Consider the following 12441-nt stretch of genomic DNA (forward strand, 5'->3'; position numbering starts at 1 on the left):
AACATACATTATATATGTGAGCACACATTTGCCCCAAAAAGCCCCTAACAAGCCTACACATGAGGAACACAAATGCTGATTCTGCCCTGCATTTTTTTCATGTTGCATACTAAAGACATGTGAGGGAGAAGGAAGCTGATGGAAAGAATAACAATATGATGTTGTTTCATATTCTCATCTTCTCTGAAGAGCAAGAATGGGAAAAGTATTTTACAATATTTTTCTATATATCTTGCCAACTCTGTTTCTCAGCTAAGAGTTCAGTGATCCATTCATTTCATCCACCAGAACAAATGCTAGCACATGGAGCATCTGGTCTTCATCAGGCCAGAGGCTGAAGACCCGAATGTTTCTTAACTGAATCTGATTTCCCATTAAAAGAAAAGACATTCAACCATTTTCAAAGGGAAGGCACGGAAAGAAGATATTGGGTAAGTAGAGATAGGAAATCCAGTGAAGGACAAGTCTAGCACTCATGCCTTTCTTTCTGCTTCGCTGCTTAATTACTTAATGGAATTTAATTATATTTAATGCAATGAGTTCTCTCTAATTTATAATTTATTCATTTTCAAGAAAAAGACAAGCTGGTGAGGAATTTATCACTCACAATGGACTCGGAGTCTCTTTAGTTCAGAAACGTACACAACATGTGGCTAACAGTTAATTAATGAAAAAAAATTGGTAGGTCATTTTGTTTGCTCGCAGCATTCAGCAGTCTTCAACACCCATAACCACGGGGCCTAGACATACATTGTTCTACAACAGTAATTTAAAACAGAGCTTTTCTCTCTGGGTTTTTTGTGTTGGTTTTTTTTCAATCTGAAGGACTAACTAGCACATCTTTTATTATCTGCTATTCATTGGCATTCTTTTCGCAAGCTAGCTACCCCTGCACAGACCTGTGTTCTTATTTGAATTCTGTTTAGTATGAAGTGCAATGCTTAATCACTTTCTCTCAACTAAAAACACAGTATTCCCCAGTCATCTGAAATACAGCAGCAGTAATAAGGTAGATACAGATTTGACTGCAGGCATACCAGTTTTTACTACTGTGATATATGCTGAGTTAATCTGCAATATTATTTGCAAATTGAATAACCTTGAAATTTGCTTTCATCTTAGGCTGCTTCTCAGTCAGCTCTAGCTTTCCTTCTGTTGATGTTGGAATAAAGACAGTCTTGAATATCACTGTGAGAGAAGGGTGAGTACAAAGCAAAACAACCACATCTCCATCAGTGTATTTCTCCTTTCTTTCTTCTAGCAGATTTTTTTTTCTTCGTATAAAGCAACCATGGTCCTATTCTCATCCTCAGTCTCTCCTATTGACACTGCTCCAAAGCTGTTTTCAACAATCTGGGCTATCAACCAACAGACAAAGGAACTTAACAATACTTTATGAATAGCACATGTAGTTAATCTTTTTTCTTTTCCTTCTTGTAGCACATGCTTGTCTTGTACAGAAATGTGCTTAAGAGCAACATTTTCTCTTTGTAACCTTTTTACTGCAAGACAAGTGTATCTAAGCAGCAGTTCTGTAGCATATTAATAACATAGAGGTATGTTATGTCTCTACTTCTTTCCTGGGATATGCAAAATAAATACTTCCTGTGTTACAGAAACGTCAAGGATTTGTTAGCTCAAGAGCTGTCTATCAGCCCTTTCTGGAACTCCAGCTTTGTATTGTATGTAGCACTTCACGTCAATGCTTTTAGGCTCTGGAAGCAAAGAAGCCTTTGCTTTTCAAGGTATTTTTTGACAAACTCTGAAGACAAATAAGCTCTTGCTCCTCTGAAGAGCTTCTTGGAGGGAAGTATTAGCAAAACTGGATAAAACAGAAAAGAGCTATCACTGTAACAGCAATCTTCTCTTTGCCAGAGTGACGGTTTGGAATATGTCATAAAAAGTCAAAGTCATAGTCTGAGCCTTTAATGACAATCTTCTCCTTTGACACTTTAGATTTTGACACGCTTATCTCAAAATAGAGCAAACAGATAAATTGACAATATCTGACAGAATTCAGATGTTTGCTAATGATACAAAGCTTTTTTATGACTATTGAATAATCACAATTAAAAGGACTGATATTTCTCTAAATAGTCTCAGGCTAGCAATTCATTTTATTATTCCCGATGTAGTTATAAATAAAAGGAGGGGAAATAAAATTACATACACAAAAGAAAACCATTCCTTGATATCTTAATTTGTTAACTAATGAAAGCATTCTAGACGTAGAATGGCCTTCTTCAGAAAATATATGCAGTTTTTACTTTAATAAATGGTTGCAAGGGAGTCTAAGTTAACACAGATCATAGGCCAGAAAGTTGGATACTCACCTAAAAAAGTGCATAGGTTCAAAAAAAAAGAATGCCCTTTCTTCTTGGGGCTCTTTTTCACATCCTTAAGCTACCCGCTTAAGACTTTCTCAATACCCTTTAAACTTTAATATATGCAGTACAAAAATAGAGGAGCTAGGAAAAAAGGGTTTATAAAAAAATTTTAATTTTTTTTTTAACATGAACTCTTATTCTACTGGGGAAAAAAGAAGTTTGGATGTAACAGCTTCATTTTCAATTCCAAGACAAAGTGTTTATTAAAAACAGAAAAAGACAGATGTCAGAACAGCAAATAGCTTTACTAAGACACACATTTATTCTGCCTAATACATTTGTATGTCTTGAATGTGGATAATGCCAATCACGCATGAGTGTCTTGAAAACAGAAGCCTTCATATCATACCTGCCTTTATCCTCCCTTTTCTTTTCACTATTGTGTCTTTTCTCTCCATTGCACTTCTTCCCTCTGAATTCATGTGTGTTTGTGTGCACAAACATTCCTCAGTGACCCCAGACAGCCCATTTTGGATCGAGTCGCAGTTAGAAAATAAGTCCATGTTATGGTAGTATCAATCAATGTTCGAGGACATGTGAATTGTATGAATAGTCTCTTCTTTAAAAAATGTAAAAGCCAACCTTTTAGTTTATATTCTCAAGGAAAGTGAGATATGCTCATGTAGGTATGAACGTGCATGCATGGTAGAGGGGATAAAATGAGATAGGAGGAATGCAAGAGTGACCATGTTCCAAAACCACAACTTTAAGTTATCTATCATAATTTCATGGATAATTAAGCTTTTATGTGAGCAATTTCCCTGGTTTTGTAATAGAATCTAGCTACATACACCATTTCTAATCAAACTGTCATGGTTTAAAAAAAGAAATCTTTCTTCATAGCACTTCAGCATTCTCCATGCAGTCTGTAAAGCACTCCTACAGGTAAGACAGGGGAAACATAACCACCATTTTTAAAAAGGGAAAGTATGAAGACTCAGCGAACTACAGGCCAGTCAGTCTCACCTCTGTGCCCAGCAAGATCACGGAGCAAATCCTCCTGGAAACTACTACGCTAAGGCACATGAAAAATAAAGAGGTAATTGGTGACAGCCAACATGGCTTCACTAAGAGCAAATCATGCCTGACAAATTTGGTGGCCTTCTATGATGGGGTTACAGCGTCGGTGGATAAGGGAAGAGCAAAGGACATCATCTACCTGGACTTGTGCAAGGCATTTGATACTGTCCCACACAACATCCTTGTCTCTAAATTGGAGAGACATGGATTTGACGGATGGATGGATCACTTCGTGGATAAGGAATTGGCTGGATGGCTGCACTCAGAGTTGCAGTCAACAGCTTGATGTCCAAGTGGAGACTAGTGACAAGTGGTGTTCCTCAGGGGTTGGTATTGGGACCGGTGCTGTTTAACATCTTTGGCAATGTAGACAGTGGGATCCAGTGCACTGTCAGCAAGTTTGCCAATGATACTAAGCTGTGTGGTGCAGTTGACGCACTGGAGGGAAGGGATGCCATCCAGAGGGACCTTGAGAGGTGGGCTTGTGTGAATCTCATGAAGTTAAACAAGGCCAAGCACAAATACAGGCTGGGCAATGAGTGGATTGCGAGCAGCCCTGAGGAGAAGGACTTGGGGGTATTAGCGGATGAAAACTGAATGTGAGCCAGCAGTGTGTGCTCGCGGTCCAGAAAGCCAGTTGCATTCTGGGCTGCATCGAGAAGTGTGGCTAGCGAGTTGACGGAGGTGATTCTACCCCTCTACTCTGCTCCTGTGAGACACCACCTGGAGTACAGTGTTCAGCTCTGGAGCCACTGACATAAGAAGGACCTGCTGGAATGAGTCCAGAGGAGGGCTGTGAAGATGATCAGGGGGCTGGAGCACCTCTCCTGTGAAGACAGGCTGAGAGAGTTGGGGTTGTTCAGCCTGGAGAAGAGAAGGCTCCAGGAAGATCTTATAGCAGGAAAGCTGGGGAGGGACTTTTTCCAAGGGCATGTAGTGATAGGACAAGGGAGAATGGCTTCAGACTGAAAGGGAGTAGATTTAGATTAGTAATTAGGAAAAACTTCTTTACTGTGAGGGTGGCGAGGCACTGGAACAGGTTGCCCAGAGAGGCTGTGGATGTCCTATCCCTGGAAGTGTTCAAGGCCAGGTTGGATGGGGCTTTGAGCAGCCTGGTCTAGTGGAAGGTGTCCCTGCCCATGGCAGGGGGTTTGGAACTTGATGATCTTTAAGGTCCCTTCCAACCCAAACCATTCTATGATTCTATGATTACTCAGACAGCAATGTTTATGAAGCTCAGAGAACATGTACACACGGCCCCACGGAACAGCCTGGCATGCACACTATCACTGCCAAGAATCAAATCAAGCCTCCTGCACAACCTTTTTTTTTCCTCACAGTTCTTTCAGACATTGTGCTGGCTTGCCTTATAGACCAGGCTATTTGTCTCTCCTTGACTGCTCCAGCCCATTTTATTTCTTCAACAGCTTTAAGGCCAAGTCCTTCTTAGAAAGAGGCAGCATCTCCCTCTATTAATCTCCAGGATTGTACTCTGGGAGACCCTGTCTCCAAACCACTACAGTATTACCAAGGGCAGGGGCACTCATCCAAATATCTCTTGATTGGAGAGGGCCCATCCAGTGTACATGCACACAGACATACTTCTTCTGGTTGCCATGTATCTATCGTGTAAATTCTAGGCAGAAATACAGGCACAAGATGAGGGACATCTGCTGCATGCCTGTGGTTGGCTTCACAACATACAGACAGCAAGCCTGATGCATCCAACATGAACTGGGCTCCTGGGCATGTGTTGCTACCAACATATGCCAGCAGCCCTGCCCCCAAGGATTCCCAGTGCCGGAGCAGCGATGCCTCACACTTTCAATGCACCCAACAGCATTGGTGCTCGGGGGGAGCCTGTCTCAACTCTGAGGTCCGTCTGTACCAATCCCTCTGAGTCTTAATGACATGGGTTCCTACCCTGTCCCTGGACAAAACCTAGTCCAGAGAGCTTCGCTCTGAAAGTCCTTACCTTCTTCTAAAGGTCTGATTGTGCCACATGTAAATGTTCACTCATCAAGTAATTCACTGTTATCCACTTGAGTGATGAAAAAGGAATCTAACAGGCCTGAGATTTATGATTTCATTTCAGACAAGTGCTATGGCATTGAACTTAAGGTAACATTCACATGGGTGTCCTACAGCTTCATAAGTTACTCTATTCATTGTTTCAGACATTTTTTCAGCTACTGAAGTAAGACCCACTACCTCCTGAACCTAAGGAACATTTTCAAACTCTATTAAAGACACAGAATTATAAAAAAAAATCTTGTAGAGCAGCAGGAGTTAACCAATTTAAAGAATAATTGTACGGTTTTGTGAACAATTTTGCCACTTCATTCTTTGGCTTCCTCAGAACATTTGCTTGCTCCAGTGAGTTGCTGCCTTTAAAGTACTTATTTAACACTTCCTGCTCTAATGCTGCTTCAACTGTATTATGTGAAGAGAGTTAATTAGGAAAGAGAGCAAAAGAGAATTACATCACTGTAATATTAGTAGCATCTTCAGTTTGAAACTCTCAAAGAGATTAGTAATTATTACTTAAATAATTCTCACAAACTACTAGGAAGTAAAAACACTCTTAAGTTCATGCTTTGCTAAAGACCAAATCTAGGAATAAGGCTCCATGTTCTCAGGTCTGTACCTTAACTACTAGACAACTGTCCATCCTTGCCTTTCTTTCTTTTAAAGTCACAGAGAGACAGAAACAAGTAAAATTTACAGGTAGCCACCAAGAATTTTTTTCCAGATGTCACATCAGGCTGTCAGCAGTGAGCAAGAATGTAGGTTGATACTCAATTTAAGAATAAAGAAGGGATGTAAACGTCCTCAGACTTCTCTTCCACATGGAATATATTACGTTATATTATATTGCAACCTTGTATGAGCAACACTGTCTAAGGCACACTGGACAGATAGGCAAGCACGGTAAATATCCCAATCAATTATATTGTCATTGTTTATGAGGCAGAAATCTATAATGCATCCTTGATACTGTGTCACTGATCATAACTGGTCTTAAAGAAAGTTGAGTTTGAGGTATCTCAATATATTAAAACCAATAAATTAAATTACATGAGCATGAACACTCCCTCCTATTTCTTCACAAACTCTCACACATCTTATTGTTCTCAATCTCCCAGGAAAAGCACCAAAAATGCTAAATTAAATTAGACAATGAAAAGAGAGAGTCTTCCAAAGGACTTTAATTACCAGCAGGCAAGATGGATCTCTGTATATGATGGACCTTACCCTGCCAACCTAGCCTACCAAAGGAAAAACACTAGTGGCTGAAATCCCATAGCTACTACCACCACAGCTGCTCCTGCCATGAACCTTCCCATTGCTGCTGCTCTGCTACTTCCCATTGAGCTGCCAGGAAAGTTGTAGCAGCAACAGGAGCCAAAGCAATAGCAACAGCAGGTCTCTCATTTTAGAGAGCATTTTGCATTAAGTAGCCTCAGTCTCAAATACTAGATTGCTTTTTCATTGGACAGGTAAAAAGTGAATCTGTTATTGCTTAGAATAACCACACAAGAAGAGCTTCTTAAACATCAAGCAGTTAGAATGAAAGATTGTTTGTGACTTTTTTTTCCCTTCTACACATCAACCAGCTCTCCCAGATACTCCTGATCACAAAGAAACACCTCTCCCCCTGCTTTCTTTCTCTCTACTCTGCCTTTATTTTTCCAGCCAGTTGTTCTCCTTACAAACCAGTCCTTGCTTCTTAGTTTCATGTCCTACAACCTCACAAAGTGTTTGGCCCACCTAGTTCTCTCTCCCCTACTTGTTTCTTTCACCTATTCATTTCCTGACCCAAGAGTCTCACTCTCTAAATCAGGTACCTTTTGCTTTCTACACTGCACAGCCAAGCACTCCACTCCTGGCACTTCTTACTTCTCCCTCCTGCACCACCCACTTGCTGTGGCATCCAGATTGCCCATGTGAACTTAGCTTCACAGAACCGGATGGTCCCTGCAGCTCATTATCTCCTGGGAAAAACTTGATGGTTGTTTTCTTAGCCAAGACACTTCCCTTCATAATTCTACTTTTACTCTTCTTAACATTAGCTGAAAGCATGAAACTAGAATTAACACAAAACCCATGATATTTTCCTATTATGCGCATCTCTTCTTATTATGCTTCATCATTAGTTGATGACACAATAGACAAGTCACCTCTCTCTTTCTGCTCCCAATCTATGCTTGTCTCATCTAATTAGCACTTCATGCTAGCGACTCCCTTTTATTATGTGCTTAATACAGTGCATAGCACTGGGAGGCCTAGATTTCTACTGCATCCCTATATCCAAATAATTATGATTAGCCTTTTTTTTCAGCTACCATATATTTGACCCCCAGATTCACCTACTGCAGTAACTTTTTTATAGTCTTCCAGTCACTCTATAAACTAAGGTTTGGTTAAAGTTGCTGCAGACAAATGACTTGATCCTTCCATCATCATTAAAGCCTTTATATCTACGAAATGGTGATACACGCCTTAGGAAATACTGCTTTCAGGAGACTACTTTGACAATTAAAATATAGTGGTTATAAAAAGCTGACTAGGCATTTTCAAGCACAGACCTTGAGGCAAGACCAGAGCCTTGACTTTGGAATTGTGTTCTGCTCCTAAATTCAAGGCCAGGTAAACATCTTCACCCCAAACTCAGCCCTTTCTGCATCTCTTGAGTACACCCCTTCTCCTACTAGTCAATATTGCTTTTACAGAAAGAAAAAAAAAACAACAAACACATTAAAATCTCAGAAGTGGATGATTGGAAAATCTTTTTTCTTCTTCCTTCAAAGCCCCTATCTTTCACTCATTACATATGGCTGAAAGACAATAGTCATCTGAAATAAGAAAGCTCTCCTAGTACAAAGGTGACCACACAAGGATAAATGCAACAGGACTAAAAGCTCTTCTCCTTTTGTGTTTGCTGTGTGGGAAAAGAACCAAGGATTTGTTGAAACAGCAATCTGACAAAGAGAGAGAGAAAGAAGTAACAGCTAATCATCCCTCCCCACTAAAAGAATAAAAAGAAAATTGAGACATTAGAAGAGAAATCCTCGCATATAAAATAGCAGACATTGCTAAATCCACTTCGCATCATGTATTAGCTACCCTTTAGATGGTAGTCAGAAAAGTCAAATTCTCTCCTTTGTTCACAGTTTCATTATTATTACTCTCCTTCTACATCACTCCCTCTGTTTAATAGCCTGGGGTCAGGTCCCAATTTACCAAACTGCACATTGTTAACTCTATAATGTATTTACTTCTTTCTGCCTTCTCAGCACAATACTACCACCCAGGCATTGCAGAGAATATATAACGTATTACAGTCTGCAGTATGACTTGCATACTTAGTCAATAAATAAAATATGGAATACTTACAAAGAGCTTACACCCAATCAAACTGAATACACAACATATGATTTTATCATATTCAGCTGTACTTTCTAAAAACAGTGCTGTCTTCCTCTTTTTTGTTGTGCAACAGAATATGACTAGCCTTTTCCGACTTTGACAAAGGATGAAAACCAGGAATCTCCCTTTCCAGCATGGCCCACAAAAAAAGGCTGTCAAAATTGCAGTTTTTATGCTGACCTTGGTATGGGGACTCTTAGTTTTCTGAGGGAGATCCCCTGACAGTTGAAATGACAGGTTCTACACTCTGCAACAGCTCCACAGTAGGAAAAAACTGTTGTTGCTCCATTCTAAAGTATTCCTTATCAAGGACACCACAACTGCCCTGCCACCATGCTCAGCTCAGGGGTTAAACAAAACAGGTTGGTCCTGGGCCTTCTTGTATCTAAGAGTCCAAATTAACCACAATTTTGACAAAAATGGATGACACTAAAGTTCCTAGGACAACAAAAATCCAAACCCATTTTTTTGGTTATTGCTAGCTTCAGTAGGCTGTTCATTTATCAATCACTTAGTCATGGAGCCTGCAGATTGGCCATGTCAAAGCCTTTGCTGACTGCTAATTCTCTTAGGTGATGTATATTGCACAAATAAGAAAGCTACATTAAAATGCCAGCATTATATACAGCATGACATTTTCCATTCTCCTTGAAATAATATATCATAGTCATGTTCACAGTCATTCAGCCTCCTGCGCTGTAATTTATTGGGAAACTGTTCCATAATTGCTAGTATGACTTTGACAAGAATTATATGATGAGAAGATTTCAGTCATTAACCATCTAGAAATATCAAGTGTTATCCTCATTTATGACAATGAAAGCTACATTGACACTTCATCCAGTCACATCACTTTCCATATCCATACATATTACCCCTTGAGTAAGGGTGCTTTTCTCCTAGCTGCAATGAAGAGTCCAAGGAGGCAGCAAGACAGAATCTTCAAGCCTTTTCAAAGTAAAACCCAACAGCCCCTGAACCAAAATACTCTACCCCCTAGCTATCACTGCACTTGGGGAAAGCCTATGAAAACCAAAACATATACAAATAATGCCACAAGTAGAGAAAGAAAATAGATATACGGTTGTTATCATATATGGTATGATGGAGCTGGTTGATTTACTGTGTCAACATGCACAAAGGAAACATTTGTATGTTTATTTCCCTGGATATAGTACCATTGCACTTCACGCTGTGTTGCATGCTGTAGCTCAGTTTCACTGCAGAAGAAATTGCCCATCAATTCATTCTCCTGGATATTTCTCTGCCTTAAACACTGAAAACACTGAGGCAAAAAAAAGAATGCCTAGCAGTAGCCTTTCCAGTCCACATTTACATGCCTAAATATACTTGTTAAGCATCATCAGACATTATTGGATCAAAAAGGGCTCTGGATGCATCACACCATCAACCTCTTCAGCATTAGTTTAAAATCATGTTTCATGTTTCAGTGACCAAATATGGACTTAAAGTTAAGCATCCATTTCATTATGATGACAGGTATACCTTGCTCTACTCCGTTGCTATGGTAACAGATATGGTAGCCATTAAGATTTATGTTAAAATGTATTCCCAAAAGGTAATTTTTTTCATCCTCACTTGCATGATCGTACCAACCTACCTAATTACAAAGAGAACTCAGAGGATATGCTCTTAGCTGAGCTCAGCAGCTCCTACAAGTCTTGCATTCACCTTCTTTGGATTTAAATGCAGGAGATAAAATATACTGATGCTTTAAACAAAAGATGTGAAAGTCTTGCTCCAGACAAAAGTAATGAAAAATTAAGAGGAGATCATATGCTAACCAGGACTTAACTGAGTCCAGCTATCCCAAATCCTGTATAGCATGAAAAGGAAAATATTTATCACCTGTGAGAACATCATTTTTGGCTTCACTGAATAGCAATGGAAATTATTTTAAAAAAAACCAGACACATTTCCTGCCTGTTACTGAACACACATCAGAATTCTTCTCCTGGTTTAACATTCTAAATATACCTTATGGTGAGACTATTTACATTCAAAGCTGCAAATGTTACAGTTTTCATCAAAATTATCAGTTTTCAAAATTTCTATAAGTCAGGTAAAAAACTACTTCAGCAGCAGCTGAGAAAATAGTGTCACAGCTGGCACACAAGTAGTTGGGAAAATGTTCTTAAGCTACAGCCATTCAAGTAAAAGCATACCACAGAAAACAATTATTTAAGTTCTCTTCCTGTCTCTTTTCCTTGTCAAGCTGAGAAGAAGCCAGTATTGCATTAATGAAAATATTTTCACAACATTTTAAATTATAAAGTTGTCATATTCTTACATTTTATACTTTTTTAAACATGATGGTGTAAAACTAACGTAGAAGCTGATTTAGTGTTCAAGGTTTCCATGGATCAAGGTTTTAAAGTATGTTTCTCTTCTAATCAAATTTTCAGTATCAACCTTTGCATTTGTAAATATACATGTAACAACTATCTGGAATCTAGTGGGTAGCTCTGATACTTTCTGAAGTGCTCCCACTGATGCTGAGGCCAGACTGTACACCCAGCCTTCAAAAACCCACAGGAATGCCTAAGATGTTTTGAGGGAAAATAATACAGCCCTCATCTGAAAGGGGTCCTAGGGACAAGATGTATTACATCCACATAGACAAGGGTCTTTTGAAAATGGTAGTCTAACATAACTGAACTGGTACTATATGACATGGGACAATGAGTGTAAATCTGTAGTAAACCATATAATATTTAAAATGTTAGCTGCTTCCAAAAGGGATGAATAATATGATATTTAAATCGAATTGAAATATCACCTTGTAAAAAGATAATACATCTCTGTAGTTAGATTTACAAAAAGAGGTATTCCCAGAGGGCACGAAACAATTTGAAGCAACTGTAGGTTCATGCTGCCAAAGAAACCACTTCCTAAAAGACTTCAGAGCATGTTTCCTATTTGTCCATGTGATTATATCCTTCCCACTCCAGCACTACACATAGTGCCCATGTTGCTTCTGAATTTTTTTCAAACCACTTTAGAAAGTGGGGAAAAAAAAAATTTTTAAAAAATCAACAGTTCTCAGCTATAGTGATATCATCCAGTGCTATAAGCAAGTAAATTCAGAGCTATCAAGAAGTAACAGCCAGGAATAAATGAATCATTTCACCAGATGTTACAAACGTCTAAGTCTTTTCCTTACCTGCCTCCTGTCTCTCTGAGACGATGATGAAGAGGACGCGCTTCTATGTGATGGAGTGGATGTTTTGTGAGCTGGAGATATGCTCTTCTCCTCTGAACTCATCTTTGCAGCAAACTTGTAGTAATTATCTTGTGCTCTTGTCACTCATGTACAAAAAGGCAAGGGATAGTCTTCCGCATCCTTCTGTTTCACAGTTTATGGACAGCCAAGGAGGAATTCAATCTCAGCTGAACTGCACCTTAATAAAGAAAAATGTGAGAGAAAGAGTGAATAAACACCCTCGCTCCAAAGTAGCTCTGCAGCAAAGAAATCTGTTGACAGTCACTATTTAATCCAACACGTCTCCCAGTTTTTTACTTCCCTTCCTAGCAACTATCCACTACAAACACAAATACATTGGTCTGCATTCTCACAGAAGAT

General features: G+C 39.2%; 1 protein-coding gene across 8 annotated transcripts in view; it reads right to left on the reverse strand.

Moving 5' to 3' along the window:
- The window catches only part of OSBPL6 (oxysterol binding protein like 6), a 111091-nt gene that overhangs the window by 50013 nt on the left and 48637 nt on the right, over positions 1–12441 (reverse strand). For all 8 annotated transcript variants that reach the window (XM_049806303.1, XM_049806294.1, XM_049806339.1 and 5 more), the window contains one exon: positions 12022–12259. In XM_049806303.1, the coding sequence (XP_049662260.1) occupies positions 12022–12123 (102 nt within the window). In that variant the 5' untranslated portion in view covers positions 12124–12259. The remainder of the gene's footprint in view (positions 1–12021; positions 12260–12441) is intronic.

The sequence above is a fragment of the Accipiter gentilis genome, chromosome 1 (assembly GCF_929443795.1).
Source record: "Accipiter gentilis chromosome 1, bAccGen1.1, whole genome shotgun sequence".
Lineage (NCBI taxonomy): Eukaryota > Metazoa > Chordata > Aves > Accipitriformes > Accipitridae > Astur > Astur gentilis.